Source organism: Lepidochelys olivacea (genome assembly GCF_965140295.1).
Source record: "Lepidochelys olivacea isolate rLepOli2 genome assembly, chromosome: 3".
Lineage (NCBI taxonomy): Eukaryota > Metazoa > Chordata > Testudines > Cheloniidae > Lepidochelys > Lepidochelys olivacea.
The window spans coordinates 199,759,826-199,777,111 of NC_140413.1; the positions used below are offsets into that span (position 1 = coordinate 199,759,826).

The 17,286-nt window shown below is 41.0% G+C and overlaps 1 protein-coding gene across 7 annotated transcripts in view; it reads left to right on the top strand.

Moving 5' to 3' along the window:
* Positions 1 to 721: 721 nt before the first annotated feature.
* TASP1 (taspase 1) overlaps positions 722 to 17,286 on the top strand; it is a 166,262-nt gene continuing 149,697 nt past the window's right edge. For 4 of the 7 annotated variants that reach the window (XR_014710855.1, XR_014710856.1, XM_084623400.1 and 1 more), the window contains exons 1-3: positions 722 to 794; positions 9,925 to 10,143; positions 13,405 to 13,472. Coding sequence is in view for 5 of the 7 variants with exons in the window: in XM_084623400.1 (XP_084479526.1) it covers positions 9,999 to 10,143; positions 13,405 to 13,472 (213 nt within the window). In the remaining 2 variants the exon portion in view is untranslated. Of the gene's footprint in view, positions 795 to 928; positions 1,106 to 7,198; positions 7,294 to 8,151; positions 8,266 to 9,924; positions 10,144 to 13,404; positions 13,473 to 17,286 lie in introns of those variants that run through there. The other 3 variants (XM_084623397.1, XM_084623399.1, XM_084623398.1) reach the window with 3 other exon arrangements.

A 17,286-nucleotide genomic window follows, 5' to 3' on the forward strand; every position in this document is an offset into this window, starting at 1 on the left:
CAACACTGGGAAAAATCATGTGTACAGCAGAGAGCGCCTGCCTGTGACACCGGACACTGAATGAACGCGCGGGGCTTCCAGGGCAGGGAGCGCGGGATCTCGGCAAGAGGAGCCCTGAGGGGTGGGCTCGCAGGGCCTGCGCCTGTCCCTGAAGCAGGACGCGAGCCCTTGGCTCCGGCTGAGCCTGTAGAGAAGAGGGGGAGCCCCTCAGCCTCCTCCCGCCTGGTCCCTCCGCGCGGCCTTCAGCAGTAGCGACAGGTGCCCGGAACCTCTGACAACAAGGCCACTTCGCAGGAGCCCGTCCCAGGCCGGCTGCCGCGCCGGGCCGGGCGGGGCGGGGCGGGACGACCCGGCGGGGAGGGCGAGGAGCCCCTCAGGCGGGGCCCGCGAGCGGCTCGTAAGGGGTTAACGAACGGCAGCCCGCAGGGCGCGTTGCCGTAGGCGCCGCGCGCTGCGCAGGCCGGGTGGCGGGGGAGAGGAGGCAGCCGGCGGGCCGAGGCCGGCGGCTTAAGGCCCTTCCTGCCGCCTCCGCTCACCCGCGCCGCCCGGCCTCTGCGAAGCCCTTTAGCGCCGCCCCCTCCGCTCTCTATTGGCAGAACTGCCCCGGAGGGGGCGGGCGCAGGCGGTATTCGGACCCTGCCCGCCAATGGGCACTCGCGCTGCGTCCGGCCTCTTCATGTCACGTGATCGGAGTGGCCCACTGACAGCCTGAGGGGGGCGGGGTGGCTCCCCTTCCCTGAGGCTGCCGGCGGTTGAGCGGTTCCGGGTGCGCGCGAGGCTGGTGACCGCGGCGGGTGAGTGCCTCCCACCCCGACCCTTCTAGCCGCGGGCCCCACCCGCCCCCTCCTCCTTCCGGGCGGGGCTCGCTTGCCTCCAAGCGCTGCGGCGGCACCGGGCCACTCTGGGTGGGGAGCCGAGCGCGGGCTCGTGTCGTCCGACGGGGTGTGGCCCGATGACATCACCATGAGATGGTGGGACGTCATCTCGCTGGTCCCCCCCGGGCTCGTTTTGTGGTCACCACGTGGCGGTGTTCCCCTGTTGTCGTGGGGTGCGTTGCTATGGTGTCACCTGCTGACGTCACATTGGGGTGGTGATGTCACGTGGGGTGAGTTATCCTCGCTAGAGAGTAGTGTGGGGCTGTGGGCCTGCATGACGTCACTGCTGTGATGTCACTGGGGCCTGACCTCCATCTGCGCCCAGATTGGTGCTGCTTTAGCTATGCTGTGAGGTATAGGTAGTTCTGAACTGAGGCCCTCTCAGGTACTCCTAACCTGCTTGGAGAGCGTTTGCACAGTAACTAAATTTGCTTAGGAAACACAACCTTTGTGTGAGCGTTGTTGTAAGTTCTTGTGTACGGCCATAAAGTCTGAAGGGACCCATAGCTCTAGTCTGACCTCCCTGTATATCATGGTTCCTAACATTTCACCCATCATCTCTATAGTGTGCCCACTAATTTGTGTTTGGCAAAAGTCTTCACTTGAAGACATCAAGTGATGAACAATCCAACACTTCACTTTTTCTAATGCTTAATAATACTCCTTGTTAAAAACGTGTTCCTTTATTTCTAATTGTTAACCAAAAAAATGGTTTCCTGTTGCTTTTGTTAGCCTCCGTTTTGGGAACAGGTTTTTCAAAAAGTGCATAATTGACTTTAGTAATATTAAATCTCTCACCACATCTAAATCATGATCTAATTTTGCTGTTAATTACTGTTAATATAAGAGTTATTTCTTGACTATCTTTGTGGTTATTGCTTGTTTATGTCTAGTCCAATTCTGCCTCAGTTACTGCTACCTTCTTCTCAGTCTTCCTGATGCCCCTATTATCTTCATAGAGCCTGTTCAAAATACTGTTACTGAAAACTCTCCTTCTTGTCATTCAGTCCATATTACCTCTGTCTTTTACATTCATTCACTAGTTTCTCTTTTCCCAGCATACCGAATTCGCAGTTCAGGTATTGAGTTCTAGGTCCTTCATAATTGCACTGTCTGAACTTGAGACCTTCTCTCATATTGCATTTCCTCTGATCTATCGATATCTGCCTGGAAGCTTCTGTTTCACTATGTCCAAAATTCTCTCATCTTCTTTCTTTGCCTCCTTACCTGTTGCTTGCTATGCATGAACGGCCTCTTGTTCCCTTTTTGCCAAATGACCATTGTCTTAGTTAAAATGCCTTCAAAAACTAACTCATCAATGTTGCACGTGGGAACTGAGTTATATCTTAATAAAGAAGACATTCTTTAATTGCGTCCTCAAGATATGGACATAACTTAATGTTTATTCTTCCTTACCCCATTCTTCCATGTTTGTTGCTCACTTGTCAAATGTACTTAGGTATCTATATACTCCCATCACTAGAGTGTTTATCACTAGATTGTAAGTTCTTACAGGCAAGTGTTATGAACAAGTCAGAAGTAGGACATAAAAGGTGGCTAGTGCAATGTGGCAGCTTAACAACAGACCTCTTAAGTCTCCCATACAACCTGGGAGACTCCTGTTTTTGAGCGCACCCTGGTGCGATCCCAAACAACTGCTAGTTTCTCCCAAGTGGGGGAGGCACTCTTGGTTGTGTCTCCATGGTTAGTCTCCTTTATGAGGCTGTCTGTGGCTAGAGTGCTTCAGGACATTAGTTGGAGTTCAGCCCCCAATGTGCTTGCAGCTGTAGAGATGGCTACAGTGGTGCACTGTTGTCGTGGGGAGGTAGAAGTTCATGCTTAGAGGAGAGCTGGAAAAGAGAATGAAGGAATTTAGAAGGGCGAGGGGCATGGGGATAGGAACAAGTGGGGAAGACAACTAGAACAGCTAGAATGGGAAAACTTTAAGGGGTTTAATGGGAAAACTTTAACTTAAAGTTAAAGTACATGTGGAGCTTGAGGTGGCGTTTGGGGGGGAATAGCAGGGATATGACCGGTATCACAACTTGTAGATCTGATGTGGAAGTGAAGTTAAAAATGGAAAGATTTTTGTGGAGATTGCACTGCCTTGTTTACAGCATAGGACATGCAAACTGGGGCATTGTAATGCTGGTATAAAATCTACAGCCTTTCAAATCTACAGGTGTGTAAATTTACAGTGTTTAAATGCATGTTGTCACATAACTTAGGCTCAGCATGTTTCTATCTCTATAGTATTTGCAATCTGGAGAAGAATGTCCTTCAGGTTTTAATTACTGTAGCCTTGTTCTTAAAATACTGCTTTGTTCAAGTATTTTTAAAAAATATCCCTATTTATGAGGGATTCCAACAAAAATGTATGTTCTTCCTTTGATGCTTTGGTGGGTCACCAGTACTCTCGCCAGTGCTCAGTTGCATCCATGCTTAAATTATGGTAGGATGGATGTAAAGGAATAGCTCAGAGTTAGAAATGTATTTATGGGGTGACTCATCTATGGCCCTTCTGTTCATGTCATTTCCGTGGAGAAGAAATATGTCATCTTATGCCATATAACAGGGGTCTCTAAACTTTATGATTTGAGGGCCATATTAGATTTTTGAAGGGGCTTTGAGGGCCGAAGCAACTGTGAAAGAAATTAAATATATGCAGATATATGCAAAATCATTTAAAAAAAAACACTACTCTACTCAGTTGGTTGGGACTGGTTGGTTCTATTAGTCCTGTAGTTAAAATTTAACCATTATGAAATTGTTAATTTCCATCTTCTTTACTCCATTTATTGGAGATGTAATGAAGCATCTGGCTTGTATTTTTACTCTAAGGCAGGGGTCTGGGCCTGCACGGCTACAGCAGCAACTCTCCCCTAAGTTGGCTCCCCTTTTGGGGGGATACTGGCTCCCGGGGGCACTCACCCCTCTGCACAGCTCAGCTGCCATCGGCCCCTCCCTCTGCCTGCTCGGCATGCCTGCTTAGCTGTTCGCTTCTCCCCTGTTGGTTGGAGGGCCGGACAAATGGAAGCCCCGGGCCGGATCCGGCCCACGGGCCGTAGTTTGGAGACCCCTGCCATATAACATAGGGAGTGTTTCTCACAAATGTTGTCCCCAGCTGCAAACTGCAAGCCTGGGTATAAATGGGGCTATTCCTACTTCTGTCCATGGCACCATTCAACTGTACTGATAAACAAAATTGTCATTGTATTTACTTCCTAAAGTTAATTAGAGATTAAATGAGTTAATATACACAGAGGCCAAAATTAAGTATACGAATCTTTTTTTTTAAATAAATTAGGGCTGTCAAGCAATTAAAAAAATTAATTGCGATTAATCGCATTGTTAAAGAATAATAGAATACCATTTATTTAAATATTTTTGGATGTTTTTCTACATTTTCAAGTATATTGATTTCAGTTACAGCACAGAATACAAAGTGTACAGTGTTCACTTTATATTTATTTTTGATTATAAATATTTCTGTTGTAAAAAACAAAAGAAAATTTATTTTTCAATTCACCTCATACAAGTACTGTAATGCAATCTTTTCATGTAGAATTATGTACAAAAAAAGTAACTGCACACAAAAACAAAACAATGTAAAGCCTTAGACCCTACAAGTCCACTCAGTCCTACTTCTTGTTCAGCCAGTCACTCAGACAAACAAGTTTGTTTACATTTGCAGGAGATAATGCTGCCTGCTTCTTGTTTACAATGTCACCTGAAAGTGAGAACAGGCATTTGCATGGGACTGTTGTAGCTGGCATCACAAGATAATTATGTGCCAGATGTGCTAAAGATTCATATGTCCCTTCATCTTCAACCACTGTGCTGATGACCAGTTCTGCTCGATAACGATCCAAAGCAGTGTAGACCGACGCATGTTCACTTTCATCATCTGAGTCAGATGCCACCAGCAGAAGGTTGATTTTCTTTTTTGGTGGTTCAAGTTCTGTAGTTTCTGCATCAGAGTGTTGCTCTTTTAAGACTTCTGAAAGCATGCTCCACACCTCGTCCCTCTCAGATTTTGGAAGACACTTCAGATTCTGAAACCTTAGGTTGAGTGCTGTAGCTATCTTTAGAAATCTTACATTGGTGCCGCCTTTGCATTTTGTCAAGTCTGCGTGAAAGTGTTCTTAAAACGAACAACATGTACTGGGTCATCATTCGAGGCTGCTATAATATGAAATACATGGCAGAATGCGGGTGTAAAAGAGCAGGAGACATAGTATTCTCCCCCAAGGAGTTCAGTCAAAATTTAATTAATGCATTTTTTTTTTTAAGCAAGTTTCATCAGCGTGGAAGCATGTTCTCTGGAATGGTGGCTGAAGCATGACGGGGCATATGACTGTTTAACATATCTGGCACGTAAATACCTTGCAATACTGGCTACAAAAGTGCCATGCAAATGCCTGTTCTCACTTTCAGGTGACATTATAAATAAGAAGTGGGCAGCATTATCTCCCGTAAACAAACTTGTTTGTCTTAGTGATTGGCTGAATAAGAAGTAGGACTGAGTGGACTTGTAGGCTGTAAAGTTTTACATTGTTTTGTTTTTGAATGTAGCTATATAACAAAATAAAAATCTACATTTATAAGTTGCATTTTCATGATAAAGAGATTGCATTATGGTACTTGAATTAGGTGAATATACTATTTTTTTGTTTATCATTTTACAGTGCAAATATTTGTAATAAAAATAATATAAAGTGATCACTTTACACTTGTATTCTGTTATAATTTAAATCAATATATTTGAAAATGTAGAAAAACATCCAAAAATATTATTTAATACATTTCAGTTGGTATTCTATAGTTTAGCAGTGCGATTAAAACTGCTATTCATCACAATTAATTTTTTAAATTGTGATTAATTGTTTGAGTTAATCGCATGAGTTAGCTGCGATTAATAGACAGCCCTAAATAAACTATATTATGGCATCCTTTCTGTGCATTGAGTACCTTATCAAAATATAACTGCTAATAAACATTTGTATAAGAGAGGGTAAGTATCAGTCTCGTTAGCAATGAGAACTATGCCCGTGAGGTCAGTAGGGTTAAACATGTTATTTGCTGATGGTGAACCTAGCCTAGAGTTTCACTCTTCTTAAACCCACAATTTGGCAATTTTAAATGCATTAGTGCTGGCTAGTTGTTGGAGTTGGGACCACAGCATTACTGAATTGCTGTGTACTTGGCTAACTGCTTAACCTCGCTGAACCTCTGCCTGTTTGTAAAAGGGAAATATCTACCTCTGAGGATGGTGTGAGCTGTGTATCTTTAATACTTAGTATCTGGATGAATATATTATTATATAACAGTATTCTGATGCAGTAAAAATACTTTAAATTATTTAAACCATTTCTAATTAGCAGTGCCATAAGGTTGGTTTTTTTTTTTTTCTAAATATTTAACAAAGCTTAGGAAGCAGTATGAAAATTTACACGGAAGTTCCACTGAAATGACTGGGATACTCCAACTATTGGTTAAATAAATGATTATTTAAGCAAAAAAATTAACATAGGTTATCAATTTTAAATAAATTTATGTTAAGGCCTGAATGTATTATAATGTATTAATCAATTGAATAAAAATATGAATCCGTAAATGTTTGCTGCTGAAGTTTAAAGAAAATCAAACTTCTGTATTGGTGGAAGTCTTTCAATAAGCACCTGGAATGGGAGTATGTTGAAGTGCTAATCCAGTTTTTGACAGCAGTAGCCTTTTCTACAGGTGCAAAGAGAATATTTTCTTTTCAGTTTATTCAACCAGGTCAGTTCAATGGCTAGATTATTCAAAGTTAAGAAGCCAGTGGCAGTTGAAAAAGCAGGAAAGCTTGTTTTCCTGTTCCACTATATGAATAAAAACTAGGTGTCAGACAATGAGATCAAAAATCTTGAAGGTCATTGTGACCAGAAACAATCAATTAAATCCACTAGTTACAGGTAATATTTCCTTTGTTTAATAAATCAATTAGTTTTAAATGTAGAACGTGTTTTGATAAACTTACTTTTTTCTTATATATCCAGCATAACCAAGGTAGTTTTATTTAACTAATAAAAGAATTAGTTGTGGTTTTTGTGCATTTTCAGTTGAACTGTAGTTTTATCCTAATAAAGCTTGACACAAATCATGAGGAAAAATTAATCTAGTAAATAAGAAATGCATAAATCACCATTCTTTAGTGTAAAAATTAAGAATATGAAATATGTATTAAGCTATAGAATTGCTTATATAAATATTATTACTTGTGAGGGAATTCTGCACCACACAGAATTCATATCCCCCGCAGATTTCTTTGCTTCCCTGCAGAAAATGATGGGGAAGCAAAGGAAAATGGAAGAGTTGTCTCCTCTCCCCGGCAGCACAGGCGCTTTGTTTCCGTCACCCAGAGCAAGCTGGCAGAGAGGTAAATCGCAGTGGGGCTGGGGATGCCCATGGGTGTAGTTTGTGGGCGGGGGCCACGGGGAAAGGAAGGGGTGTGGGATAGGGTGGGGAGAGGGATGTGGGAATGAGGAGCAGGGGAGAGGAATGGGATGGGGATGAAATAGGGGAATGGGGGAGGGAAGCGGAAGCCTGGCATGCGGCATCCCCTCCGCAGCAGCAGCTGGGGCTCCCCCATTAATCAGACCCATCAAACCCCCACCCTGATGAGCCCCACCCACTGCACCCAGTCTGCCCCCAACGAGCCTCTCGGACTCCCATCCCACTGAGCCCCAACCTGCTGCACCTGGAGTCCCCATCCCCCCAAGCCCTGCTGCCCCAGCATCCGGACCCCTCTGCTGAGCCCCTCCCCCCACCTGATTCTGCCATCTTTATTCACTTTAGTAGTATGTAGGCTGCAATTAGTCCCAATGTCAATATGAGCTGTATACATACATCATATTGAGCTGCTGTTATATTTTCCACTCCTGTTCCAAAGCTGCAAGTTCATCTGAATTATGTGTACAGAAATAGCTTTGTTGCATATACTAAATATACCCTCCACCTTTTGAACTACCCACTGTTTTAAATTAAATTGAGAGATGTTGCCTCTTGATTGATGTGTACAGTGCTTTGCAGATGTAAAGCCATAAGTGTTGATTAGCTTTGATGTTCTGTGCCTGACTTCTGAAAACTACTTCCTGCTGTCAGTGGAAGCTTGTACTTCATACATTAGGTACTAGACCACCAGTTTAAATTTTCTATAATCATTCTGTAATCATCAAAACTTTATTCATCTTCTGAAATTGCAAAAAGTTACCAACACTCGGTTCTTCCAAACTAGGTGAACCTAGAGATCCTGCTGAACACTGATGACTAAGGCTTGGTCTACACTTAAAATTGAAGTCAACCTAGCTACATTGCACGGGAGTGTGAAAAATCCACATCTCTGACTGAGGTAGCTATGCTGACCTAACACCCAGTGTAAGCACAGCTAGGTCAATGGAAGAATGCTTCTGTCAATCTAGCTACCATTGCTTGGGGAGGTGGTGTTGCTGCACCCATGGGAAAAATCCCTTTGGTCATTGTGTCTGTGACTGTGTCTACCCTATGGGATTATACCAGCATAGCTACAGTACCATCGCTGTGCACACTATGTGGATTAACTGTGGTGGCTCCTCTTGCTGTCATGGTTTTTTAAAAACCTTGTTTGTATCTTGGCCTCCTAGGAATAGGAAGTTTTCATGGAATATAACTGAGGATAAAAGATGGAAAATTTTTATTGTGGCATCTTTAAATTACTAGTTCTTGGGAGCACTCACTTCACTGAACAGTACATCCATCCTTTTTTGGTAACACAGTTACACTTTTTACCATAACTTTCTGTTTACAAGTAAATTGCATTTTCTTACCTTTCTGTATGGCTACCACTGCACTGTATGCAAGCCCTTTCGTTGTATAATACCTTAAGGAGAAACACAAATATATTTATTTGATACACAACTTGGTATCTGTGTGTCTGTTAAGACTACTGTATCGATCACATACCTGATGCAACCTCAAAAAGTCAGAAAAGAGTACGCAGTCTGACAGTATATATCGTTTAGTCTTGCCTCTAGAGATGCCACATACCACAGACAATGCATCTCAACCATATCTCTGCCTTAGTCGGAATGCCAGTCTTCCAACATCCTCTTCCCTAAACTCCCACCACCAGAGACGAGACTCTTCTTCTGACTCTCCTTTGCTGTCCACTTCTGGGAAACCACGCCCAGGTTTGTGAAAGGAGTTGCTGAAAGGGTGCCACAACACTATCAGGGCCGACTTAAGGCTATGGTGTTTGGTGGATATGGTATTAGTGAAGTCTGGGTCTTTGGGTGGAAGAAAAGAGGGTATCTACTGTTCTTTTGAGGCTCTGTCAGGCATGTTATGTAGCAACCTTCATTGTTATGCAACACTTTATCAATTTTTCCAGTCCTTTGATTTTTGAAAGGATCGCAGCAGCAGCAGCTCTTCATTTCATGACACAGTTTCTTTATGAAAATGCCTCATCAGCTTAGCAGCTGGGAACTTTGACAAAGTCCTGGTTTTTATTAATTGAACTCCTGATAACTATAAAGAGCATGTTTTGTTTTCTGTCTAATATTTTCTTCACAACTGTAAGTGCTGGAAACACTTCCTTAAAAAGCAAAGGTTGAGATTCTGGAGCATCAGTGCCGCACAGATTTGATGATCATAATCAGAACAGATACGTTATGGATGTAATGTCAAATAAAAAGATCATAAACTTAAAGTAACTTTCCCTTTGCTAAAATTTACCATAGTTAAACTTCAAATCTCAAATCAGTAGCTTAGATGGGCTAGAAAAATTGTAGACTCAAAGTAAACTTAGAGCCTTCTAAGTAATTTATGTAAATACCTGGAAAAGTCCGTTTTTACTCCCGTTATGAGCTGTAAAATGGAAGATGCAAAACTCGATCCCTGCTTAAGTGGAAAAAACAACCTAACTTTAACATGAATCTTCTGCTGTTTTTCATAAAATGCTTTTTGCATAAATTTGCCTGAACTGTGTTCAGTGGAAAAAATTACGTAACATTTACATATGGTTTTACCTTAGGGTGAATCCTCTCCAGAGTTTACTTTTGGATGAAAGCATGCTCTCTTTCCAGTAGAAGATGGTGACCCTGGAGTATGATCATGGAGAAGGGGATGAGTTCAGTAGAAGTGTTACCTTCCAAATCATCCCAGGTTACTGCCGTGAAGGTGATAGTGAAGGAGCATGAAACAAAATCGATCCAAAAAGGGAAACGAGTGGGATTTGTGCTTGTACATGCAGGTAAGATTCCAGAAGTTGAGAACTGAGGTGGTTTTTTAAAATTTGTAATAAAATCCTAAGTGAGTTATGCAAACCTCTGTGGCTGTTTCTGCTGTGAGTGGGAGTTCTAATGCTAACGTGATGGCCTGGATTGTCCTCCAGGATTCATGTGCACAGAGACCCCTCAAAGTCATTTCTCCCTTTCAGTGAAAGGAAGAGTGCATGCCATCTGTATCAGATTTTAATGTATGCCTCAAGAAGGTTCTAAGTCTCTCGGAACACTCTCTGAAATCCATTTAGGAGTCTCAACCAGTCCTCAGTAACCTACCTATTATGGATACCCGAGTGGGGGTTTTGCAGGTGGTCGGGCTGTGTGAAGCTGAGCTATTTCCTCAGGAATAGGGTGGGGGACTAGAGCATCAGGCTAGTCTGTGAGGGGTAATGATGGACCGGAATTAAAACATGACCTACCTCCTACAATATGGAAAGCCATGAGCACTGTAATTGAAGAAGAGAGCTTCAATTATAACCCTTCCTTTTTAGTGGTTGCTTATAACTTAAATTTCTTTTTGACCTGACTTCCCATGCTTGGTTTTGGTACAAGAGAGAACTCTTCAGTGCCTTTTTGCTAAGCTTGAACAAAAGTTGTTTAGCTACTCTTAAAAATGTGCAAATGTGTAGCATGCCAGTACTTCTGGCTCAGTGCAGTCCTCCTTCTTTCCTACATGTTTGCTGAATTTAAGTTAGGGTCGGTTTGGAGAACAGGGGCCTGTTTTGGGATAGTCAAAGATGGAAGGAACATTTCCCATTCTTCTGTCATCCAGCATGCAGTGGGTTTCAGGCCGGTTTGTTGGCACTTATCCATGTGATGATATAACCTGTGTTTGAGGAGGAGATAACTCTGCAATTTCACAGTCCATACATGGAGGGCTGGCATTGGGCTGTGGGGAAAAGCTACGTGACTTGTCTTGTGCACTTAGTTTCTACCATGTTTTGTCAGCACTACTCAACTGATGGATTGCAAGGGGGCATCAGCTGGGTCATATCATGTTGTCTGAGAGAGCAGCTAAATTATGCGATGTTAGGACGCTTTGGTATTTAGACAGTGGAGAAAGGGAGCAGTTTGCTCCTTGGTCCTCTCTCTTTACCTTGCTGCTGCTGTGACTCCTGGTTTCAATCCTGTTGTACATCTTCCTGCCCATCACCAAGTTACAAAGCAGCTCCCTTTTTCCATCACATGCTCAGTATTCTAATTCAGGCTGGAAAGGCAATGCTTAAAGGGGCTGTGTCTTCAGCTTCATAGACTCTTGCAGCTGTGCTGCCTCAGAGCTGAGCACTCTGCAGTTTACGCATGGTGTCCTCCACACCTGCACCAGTCCCTTCAGCCAGCTGCCCTCACAGCACCCAGAAACTTCTTACTGTTTCTTCTATGACCCTAATCCCACAATGCTTTGTGGCTACAAGAGATGGTAGAATATGTTGGATAATAGGATGACTCTTTGGGTCACAGCACAAATGCCTTAACTGTTTTGCTACCTGATCACATGGTGGTATGCTCTCTCAAGCACAAGTATTGTGAAAAAATACACTAAATGGTGATCACAGCATGCTGTCTAGTTGAAAACCTTTTCTTTAGCACGCTTTGACATCCTGATTGATTGCCTTGGTTGATGCTTAATTCTTATGTTGTGGGGATAAGGAAAATTTTTTCCTGAATTTGTGTGTCCAATTTAATAAAAGAAAGGAAGTGAGCTGGAGATGTGTGAAGGGAAAAGGAGCACTTTAGGGTGTTTGGCCTGAGGAAACACTAGATTTATGTACACCAAGATTTTTCAGACTTGTAAATTACCTACGTTTGCAGTTATACTAATTGTCCCTTCCACCTTGATTGATGCTGCATCCATTGGGAAATTAAGGTTCCAAAAACTTCTAGTATAGTTAATGTTCTAGAGAAAATAATACATTTAGTTCCTTGATACTACAAGGAATCTTGTTAAATATAGTGGCAGGTTCGTCTTTAACATTTGTTTCTGGACTATAGTGTGAAGTGAATTATTTGTATCACCATGGCTCCTAGTAGCCCCAGTTCGGGACCAGGACCCCATTATAATAGGCACCATAGGAACATGGAACAAAGAATTATCCTGCCCCAAAGAGCCTACAGTCTTACAACTGCAGCTGATTAAAGCAGGCTGGTGATGCTTAAAATGCCCGAGGAGCTAAAAGTTGTAATGTGTGTTTTTTTTAAAAGAATAAGGCCTTTAAGGTGAGCAAATATGTACAGGACACCTTGCTCTGAGTCAGTGTTTAAAAACCCTGCTTGTACTGTTTTAAGAATAAATGGATGTGTTTAATATGCTGCTGCTTATGGTGTATTTTCTCCATTATTGGTGTTAGTTTAGTTTCTGATAAACTAAACTGATTGTTTAAAAGAAGCTTAAGCACAGACAACACTGAAGATGAGGAAGAGGGAGCTGGGATGAATATCACAAGTAACAAAAAGAAAGAAAAAGGCAGTTTGCTAGAAATAAATGTTAAATTACTCTAAGACTATGGCTTCTGTTGCTGATAGTACTTGTAGTGGTTTTCTAGACCTGTGGAGGCAGGAAAGAGTGGCATAAGGTTAGGGTAAGGGCGGAGAGATGCTTGGAGTCAGTTTGGGGAGGCAAGGAACAGGAACAAAATGGAGATTGAAAATGAGAGTAGTAGAGACATATTCCATGTAATCTTTCTCAAGAAACTGGGTCTGGCAGTCACAGAGCAGAAGCAGTAGTTTTAAAAAAAAAAAAAAAAAAAAAAAAAGCTAGTGCAAGGATCAAAGTGGAAGGAGGGTCACCTCACGTGATCAAAGATACAAAAGAAAAAGTGGAGCATGACCCTTAAAACCATAGCAATATTTTTTTTGGTGACTTAACATAGCGACAACTGTCATGTCTGAAACTCTCCAGGAATAGGCAAAACTGGAATCTCCCAATGAATATTTAGAGGGTCAGAATATCTACGTAAAATACTGGAACTTGTACCTCTCCACTTATATCAATAGTGTAGATAACTGTCAGTGGCTATTCTAGATTAATTTTGAAATGCTTGAAAGTGTTAATCTGTGATGGAAGTAGATCAGTAGTCTCTGTTTTACAAAATGACATGGAGTTATGTACATCTGAGTTAAGATGCGGTTGTCAGCCTATATTGTAATTCCTGGTGAAAACACTATCCCAGTATATTAGTTTGACTGCTTACCATAAGCTGTACTTAACTTTGTTTTTCTGTCTTTAATAATAGGTGCAGGTTATCATTCTGAATCCAAAGCTAAAGAATACAAACATGTTTGCAAAAGAGCCTGTCAGAAGGTATGACTTCCCCGGTTCCAAACTTTTTTCTTTAGAGGATCAACAGGCTTCTAACAAATCTGAGTTTACTAGAGTTCAATTTATGAAAGGATTTTGGGTCTAGTCTCTAAAGTTTTGATCTGTTTTGTGAGCGTTTTGGATATTATTCAGAAGTGCATAAGTGTGTTTTCATGAAGTGTTTATTTTGGGATTCATTAACACTATCCCCTGGATACAATTATGCTCTGAAGAGTTTACATTTCTGTGGACAAAAAAGAAATAGCAATAAAAGAACAGAAACAACTGTGCACTTCATAAGGGAAAAATGGTAAAAACTTTAAGAGAAGTGTGATTTGAATAACAGATCAATAAACAGTATTGCATAATCCCCCAAAGGATTATGGTTTGCTCTATACCTATTTCACTTGCACAGAAACTACATACACATTCTCTCTCCTTCAGAGGGCTGCAATACTTGAGGATTATTAAAAGAAAAGAGTGGTGGTTCTCTGCTCATGCAACAATTATGGTTCCAGGGCTTGCTCCAGGTACACATGCAAATTGTATTTTTTTCATTTCATATCATGATTCCAAATCATGTTTCTGTGGTATCTCTTCTTGCTGCTTGAAGGCTGGCTGGCACTCACTGGTCAGGAAGATATACACCAAATATGTGTGGCCTGAGTCAACAGCTTATTTATGGAACATCCATCCACCTATGGACATCTGACTGACCTGGATATTTAAATGGTGATTTTGTAGTGATTTTATTGCTTTTCTCCATAAGGACATCAGAAACTGTCATTTGGCCAAGATATTACGCATGTCTATGGCAGAATTTGGAATAGAACATGAGAAGAATTTATTAATTCTTCCTGTTAAGTTTGGGACAGAAGTGGAAGGATAAGTGAATGTAATTTGTCTCTTGATTAGTCGAACAGCTGCAAATTGGATATTGTTAAAGAATAGATGTATTGATTTCAATTCAGTAAGTGTGTGAATGAGAACAAGTTTAGGTGGCAGTGCATCTGCTCATGCTATCTGTAACTTTGTCTACTTTTGTGTTATAGACGAAGTGTTGTCAAACTGGTCCTGGTGTCTGATAGTAAAGGCAGTAAGACTTGTGCTGCATATGAATTATACAGTGTGTGAAATAAAAATATGCATTGAGGACTCTTACAGTTAGACCTTTGCCAAAGCTACCACTGTTAGAGGACATAATCACTAAATCTACTAAAGTCAGTTGTTCACTTGTTGCTATTTCCAATACATCTAAAGTTCTAGCATACACCCTGTTTATAGAGCTGGTTGCAAAATGGAAATTTCTGTCTTGCAAAAAATTCCAAATTTTTGAAGATTTTCATCTGAAATTGAGATTATGAAACCTCAAAAACTAGATTTTTCACCGGAGACAAAACTGTAAAACTCCATTGCCGGCGAAATGAAATGGAATTCAGCTTCCTCCCTGAGGGCCCTAACTGGCTGGTCTGCCTAGCTTTTGTCAACGTTTTTGATAGAACGAGCACATTGCTGTGGAATATCTTGGTTCTGTCAAGTCAGTATCTTCCATTGGAAATTTTTTGACCAAATCTGCTCATGCTTAAATTTATTCAATTTATTCTAGTTTCTAAAAAATTATCATCTTAAAATTTACAAATCTTTAATATTTGATGGGGCTAATTGGATTAATGTTTTTTCTCTCGTGTAACTTAATGCTTGTTTAATGAAATGCTGTGTGTTTACAATTTGACTTAGATTTGATTTTAACATAACCATTCAAATGGGAATCTTGAGGTCTAGGTAACTTGATATATAGAAAACTACATTTACCTTTGGCCTATATATTAAATGTTTTATAGATTATTGCTGGTGTGGAGATTATCGGATTCTTTTGAAAAAAGACTGTTGAAATTGGAAGTAACTTGCAACATACCTGAATACTTGCCGATATAAAATCACTTCTCCCTTATTGTATGGTAACATCTCCATTAAAAAGTAATTCTCAGTGCTTTGATGGAAGATTTATATAGCTGACTTTTTCAGGGGAGTCTGAAGGAGTTGGGTGTCTAAATCTTATAGGCTTATTAGAAAATCCCACCCCTCATCTCCAAATACCAATCTCACTTTGTAACTAACAGTTTGAATAGTTTAACACTGAACTTCAGCCCTACCTGGTATCTCTGTTTTGTGACGCTACTTTTCCACTTACTTGCCTGAGTTGTAAATTTGCTTGCTGTTGAGGATAATGCTAATGGTAACTTGATATTCCATTTGGTTCCTTGAGCTAGGTAGCCAACATAATATTTGAGTAAGAATAAACAGCATAAGATTTGTGCTGCAACTAAGGGCAGGTCTACACAATGGGGTTAAGTCGACCTAAGTTATGTAGCTTAGGTTGACTTATTGTGGTGTCTATACCGCACTGGGTCGATGGGAGAAATTCTCCTGTTGACGAACCTTATGCTTCTCATTCTGGTGGAGTACCAGGGTTGACGGGAGAGTGATCAGCGGTCGATTTAGCAAGTCTTCACTAAACCTGCTAAATCGACCTCTGATGGATCGGTCGCCGCAGCATCTATCTACGGTAAGTGTAGAAATGCCCTAAGAATGCAGCCCTCATTCGTTCTTGTGAGTTCACTGAGGGAATTTGCTGTGAGCAGAAGTTTGTTCTAGGTTTTTGTACAGCATGGATCTGGGAAATTACTACATGGCTCCAAAAGTTTATATCTTTTTAGTGCCAAACTTGAACAAAGATCATCACTTGTTTATTTTGCATTTATGTTGCTAGGCTTGGCAGAGTTAGAGTTTTATTTTTTATAATTTCAAAAATGATTATTTTTAAGCATTTTAATGTTTTTAATAGATTTAAATTTTCACAATGTCAGGAAGTCAGTGGCGGGTCAGATAATTATTTAATGACAGTAGATGGAGAGATTGAAAAAATTAAAGCTTTGTAAATTGTCAACATCACATGTCAAAATATACAAAATAAATATCCTTAAATCAAACTCTGATAAGTTCTCAAGCAACATTTTTCTTACTGTGCTTTCTGTAAATTTCAATTATCATTGATGGAAATATTTTCGTCAGTTGGTGTATATATGGTGAAATCAATGTTTACTGACATTTAATGATTAAAAATCTAATCCTTTCAACTGTGTGTGTTGCTGACATCTGGACCAACTTACTCAATGGTACAACTAATCATTTTAATGGCAGCAACTCAATATGACACAATATAGTTTAGGGTTGGTTTTTTTGGTGTCAGAGCCCTATCATTAGTTCAAGTGTGGGGGAGACATATGTTACTATCAGATTCAACTGTCAATTTTTTTTGCCAAGTGCAGTGTGGTTTCATGATGCCAGAACAATAATATCAAATCTTGTAAAGAGAGATTTCTTCTCTCACAGTGCCTTTTGTCTTATTTGTCCTCTTAGTCTATGTCTACACTGGCAATTGAGCAACACAACTTTTGTCATTCAGAGGTGCTAACCTCCTCCCTCCCTCCCTCCCTCCCCCGAAAAACAAAAGTTTTGCTGTAGCAAGTGTCAGTGTGAACAGTGTGTTGTCGGCAGGAGCACTCTCCCGTCGACAATGTGAATGCTGCTTGTTCAGGGTGGAAGCATTTTCTCGGCAACAGTGCCAACAAACAGTGGCTACGCTGCCCGACTTTTAGCGACATGGCTGTGTCGCGATAAGCTGTATAGTGTAGACAAAGCCTTAGACTGAATATTCTTGTGGTGGGGATTCTGTCTCACTCACTGCCAAGAAAATCATTAGAACTAGCCATATAATAATTAAATCCAAAATCATCAACTAAAAATTCTGTTTTAC